This window comes from Loa loa (genome assembly GCF_000183805.2).
Source record: "Loa loa unplaced genomic scaffold supercont3.63, whole genome shotgun sequence".
Taxonomy (NCBI): Eukaryota; Metazoa; Nematoda; class Chromadorea; order Rhabditida; family Onchocercidae; genus Loa; species Loa loa.
Genome location: NW_018108243.1, coordinates 151,553 through 156,783, shown reverse-complemented (window position 1 = coordinate 156,783; position 5,231 = coordinate 151,553). Strand labels below are relative to the sequence as shown.

The following is a 5,231-nucleotide window of genomic DNA, read 5'->3' as shown; positions in this document are numbered from 1 at the left end:
CACCACCACCACACACACACACACACACACACACACACACACACACACATACACACACACATACACACAAACACACACACACACATATATATATATATACACACAGAAATAAAAGGATAAAGAGAAGTTACAAAGATAAAATCAGTTATGAGGTTAAAAAAACTTTGTTTTGAAGTAGTACTTATGTGCAATCAGATAACACAAACTCGATCTTACAATCCGTCATTTTTTGTAGTGATCACAATATACTCTTCCGGAACTCTCCAACCTCTCGGACATATTTTAGAAGCCATTTCGTACAAGTGCAATTGATTTTACGACTGCAATGCTTTTCGATATTCTTTAGCACTTAACCGATATCGGACAATTACAGATCCTTGATAACTTCATTCATTTACTCTGCACCTTTCTCACTCCATTGCAAGTCGGTTCAAATTCGAACAAAGAAACTATCTTTCAATATAATTTCAGAGCAATTTTCTCAAGCAAAATTTTCGCCCATGAAATCTAACTTTTCGCGATAGTCCTTCACACGATAGTATTCAAAATAGATTATTCAGGTGTGCATCTGATATATTATGATATCATGATGTTACCACCGTTTAATGATTCATCCTTTCTGAATTTCTTGCCATCGAATTCAATGTAAGCAAGTCAGTTATGGCTTCCTACTTAGATATCTTCCCTCACGGTGTTTTCGCCATCATTTCAGGTAACGCTTGCATCCTAATATCGTCAGGAAATGAGCAAATAATCACGTCCTTCATCTTACATTATAGCATTTAAAAAACGGAGAACCCACTGTGCTTGTCGCATCGACTGTCTCCTACAGATTTTTTGCAAAATGTTTGACATTTGAGTACTCATAAAACACATCCATCGCTCCTAGCTTCCCTATGAATTCATTTACCTTCTGACTTGAAACTAGCCCAGTATTCCTGAGCCTTGCCAGTATATTTCTTTTACAATATGAATGCTTAGCTCATCCATGCAATCTTCTTATTTCTAGAAAAAACCATTTCAAAACTAGTTCCTAGATCAAATTTCTAAATTTAATGTTTAAATGTCGAATAATTTGGACTAAAAAAACATGGGCTATGTATGTTTGTACATGTTACAAGAAAAAATGAATCCAGATTTCAAGATTAAAAGGCACTAATAATTTTACCGGAATTAATGAAGCCGTATCGATAAAGTTGTGATAACATCACTTGCTGGGCAAATAATTGAAAAAGCGCCATCAGTAGATGAATAAGCTGTGGTAACGGTGGTGCATGCTGCCACAGTGACTTGATGCATCGCAAAAGTGAGCAACTTCCTGTAATACAGTAAATTATTTCCAAACAATATTAGTTAATCATTATTCAAGTTATTTTCAGTTGCACCTACCATGCTGAAAATGCGCATTTGCAGCACCATTTCACACACTCTTCAAGTTTGCCTGCTCTTGGAATCAAATTTGCAAAAATTCGTTATTCATGGCATAATTACCTTTTCTATATCCATGTGAACTCCGAGTAATTTCAATGACACGATCGATTCGAGCACCAAGTCGATCGTTATCACCAGCAACGTTGCCAGATTTGAATATTCCAAATGCCATAAACAGTAGTAAACAAGGTATACATAAAGAATACAGTATAACATAAACACTTAACCACAAACTTGGATATGCACCATGAGGCCATTTCATTTCCGAATATAAGCGGTAACGTTCGAAACCAAGATAAATTAAGTAAGTCTGTAGAAGTACCATTACTACAGTGTACCATATAGACCAAAGTTGGTTTACACGAGCTCGAAATGAACACGGCATTGTAAGTGTATGTGAAAACAGATGGTGCAATATAATGCTTTTAGCTGATAACGATTTCAATCAATTTTTGCTGGTCATCACGAAATCCCGTCACTTTCTTTCACTCGATTGTGATACCGGAAAGTAACTGCAGTAGGTATATTACTGATTCCATCTCGCGTAGCATAATTTCCGGAAGCGATTAATGGATAACGTATTCAACATGCGTTAACACTTGAAATCAGTTGTGTTTGATAAGTAGCTTAAATTAAACCGTTTCAACAAATCATAGTAAGTCATCATTTTTTAATTAAACCATTGGAACAATAATCTGAAAATTTGCTGATGTACTCAACGCAAACAATCATTTAACAATCGACGAATAAATATTGGAAATGATTTTGCAGAAAAGGGGATGAAAGGAGAAGCAAGTAATGGTGAATATATGATGTCATGTTAGCTGATCATTTCAACATCAATAATGTTAATAGACTCTAAAAAGTAAAGTACAAAAGAAGCATTTCACGACCGTTTCCTTTTTTTGGGCACAGTAAATGTTTCAAAAAAGCATTTAATCATTTCAGTGAATTTTGAAATTGGATTAATTTGGTGGTTAATGTAAATCAGAAAAAAGATAATAGTCAATTATTTATTGGGATCTGTGAAAATTTAATAAAGGAATGAATGATTTTTACAACTAAAAAATGAAACAACAATAAGTATCAATGCAGTCAGAAGAAGAAAGATGTAAAGGGTATGTGTTGAGTGATTGCTGAGCATGCAGTAAAAGTTGCAAAATAATATGAACAGATAGCAAAAAGGAAAAAGTAAGTATTTGGGAATTTGCAATTGCAAAGCAGCAAACTGCGCGTGATGTTCTGCCTATATGTTTGAAAAGGAAACTTTCAGTTAAAGACAGCAGAATTCCAATAAGTAGAGACGAAATGAAGAACGGAAAAGGCAAGAAAGCATTTAGTGATTTGGTGAGAGTGAAGTGACCATAGCTCTGCCCTGCTGCTAACATAAGCAACTTACCGCATGAGCGATTATAGCTGAGGGAGAATGAGGATCGAGATGTCCGAGAACAGGCAAGAGGAGGAGTGCGTTGAGTTGAGACTGCTGCTACCTCTTGTTAGTAGCGCTAAAGGAGGCGGCAGAAGCGCCTGGCGTAGAGCCCTTTGAGTCGACACACCGATGGTCCGTCCCGTCCTGATCCTCATGCCCTCTCCCACCCTACACCCTCTTCCTTGTCAACTCTCCCGAATATATATTGAATTCAACATAGGATACACGAGTGGGTACTTATTGCTATCCATTGGCGTTCCTATTATCTACTCTCTTGGGAGTTAGTAATACTAACAGAGTGGACCATTGGTGGTCCCTTGGCAGCGATCAGCAGCGTTACACCATAAATGAACAATACTCTTGACCCTCAGAAGCCCTCCTGCCCACCCCTTAATTTCATATACTGCAGACGAGATATGATTGTACTAATCGATGATGACATGTGGACAAAAAGTGGTGGACGAGAGTGGACAGGAGATGGTTGTGTATTATGAGCAACGCAAATGTCTGTCAGCATTCAGTTTCTCGAGGAGTCATTAGTATACTTCACCTCTAATAGGGAAGCAAGAATGCTGTAAATTGTGATGCATACCGTCAAATTTGTTTCCTTCCCTTCGCTTCCATGTAATAGTGTTTATCACGTTTAATGATATTTGATGATATCACGCTTGATCTACTTCAACATAATTCAGATATTCCCGTACATAGGTAAGGCCTTTAGGTTGAACTTCTTGGAGAATCGAACTTTGCTACACCAGTTAAAATAGCAAAGTACTGGCCAGCCTTTGATTGGAATTTCAATCCATGTCGACATCAGAGAGTGAGAGGAAGCATTTGGAGGCTTAAATAAGAAAAACTAAGTACAAAAGATTTGGAACATTTAATTTTCAATTTAAGAAATTTGTGATATTTTTGAACCAGTGAGTTGAAAAGTAAACCATGAAATCCATTGTCGAATTTCGAATAGTCTTAATAAGTACCATATCATTGGATTGCAGTAAAAAATGACAGCAAACAGGTAATAAAGAATTTGTAAACAAATTAACCAACAAAAACTGCCAGCACAGAATCACAAAGCGGAACAATTAGTTTTAATGTTGCATTCCTCCCGTTAATTCTGATTATCACACATAGCAAAAACGAAATGGTGAATGCAAATATCACTCGTTAGCGAATAGCATCCATCATAAAACGGATTCACCAACATAGGTCCTCTACATTTCCCTTTCTCTCTTGGGAAAATTACAACTTTATGCTAAGCCTATCAAAAACAACTGGCAAAGCTGTCTGTATAGGAAGTAAAACAGATCTCCCTCATTGAAATTTTTCCGTGAAACAAAAAACCACAGTGAGATCCATGCAGGAATGAATTTCAAATATGAAAACAGTTTATTTTTCATTCTGTAATCACTGTTGATGTTGTCGTTATTATTGTTATTTTTCAGAATATCCAGTATCTTCATTTATTCGCACACCCCGCACATGCATAATCCTCAGTCTTAGTCTAAATTGATGAAGAAATGCTTCCCTAGCGCTCGACAGTACAGTTACTACCATCTTATTGATTTCATATAGAATCACAGAAATGGCAAAACTTTACCTAATTAATACCTTTGCTTTTAGAGTCTCTTTTTCCCTTTTCTTTTTTTTTGTTGTTGTTGTTGGACAATAGCTGATAACGCTATTATCATGCCCGCCTATACAAACTTTTCGATACTAATTACTTTAAATAAATATCCCTCTTAAGGATTCAAATAAAAAAGTAAAAAAAAAATGCAAGAGGACATATCGATTCTTCAATAAGGGGGTTTAATTTGATTGCTATTACTGCATTAAACCCATCTTCCATTAGTGGAAAAACCAAAATTTATTCAAAAAGAACTTATGTCCGATACTAGCTGCTGCTTATGTTATTCTTCTAAGGTGTCGATAATATAAAAGAACTAAAGGTGATACTGTCGGCGAAGCTGAAAAAATGTTATGAATTGTTTTAGTTAGAATTTCGAATATTTCACTCAGATAAATGATTAATTACATAAAATCAACAAAATAAATATTTCGATATCCAAAATGATGAATCATTTATCCAAATCCAACTCTTCCAATTTTAATTATGATGTTAAATATTTCAGACAAAATCTTTTGTTGTAAATTTTTTTTTTTCCAATCTGTTAATTAAGCTTACATGCAGTTGTCAGAATATTGTAAAGAACTTATGCGCAAATGTCCAAATCCTGTAAAGAACCTCTAGTTTAATAGTTGAACCAATGTTTCTGGAATGTTAAACCACATCTACTATATAATGAGCTAGGGTCAGTCATCCTGATGGTCAGTTACCAAATCAAAAAGCTCAAGCAGTTACTCAATCCCA

At 35.5% G+C, this 5,231-nt stretch overlaps 1 protein-coding gene across 1 annotated transcript in view; it reads right to left on the bottom strand.

Moving 5' to 3' along the window:
* Positions 1-1,816, bottom strand: part of LOAG_17337 — a gene marked incomplete at both ends in the record, with an annotated part of 9,226 nt that extends 7,410 nt beyond the window's left edge. The window contains 2 exons of the mRNA XM_020449995.1: positions 1,169-1,318; positions 1,492-1,816. Coding sequence (XP_020306389.1) covers positions 1,169-1,318; positions 1,492-1,816 — 475 coding nt within the window. The remainder of the gene's footprint in view (positions 1-1,168; positions 1,319-1,491) is intronic.
* Between the last annotated feature and the right edge of the window lie 3,415 nt (positions 1,817-5,231).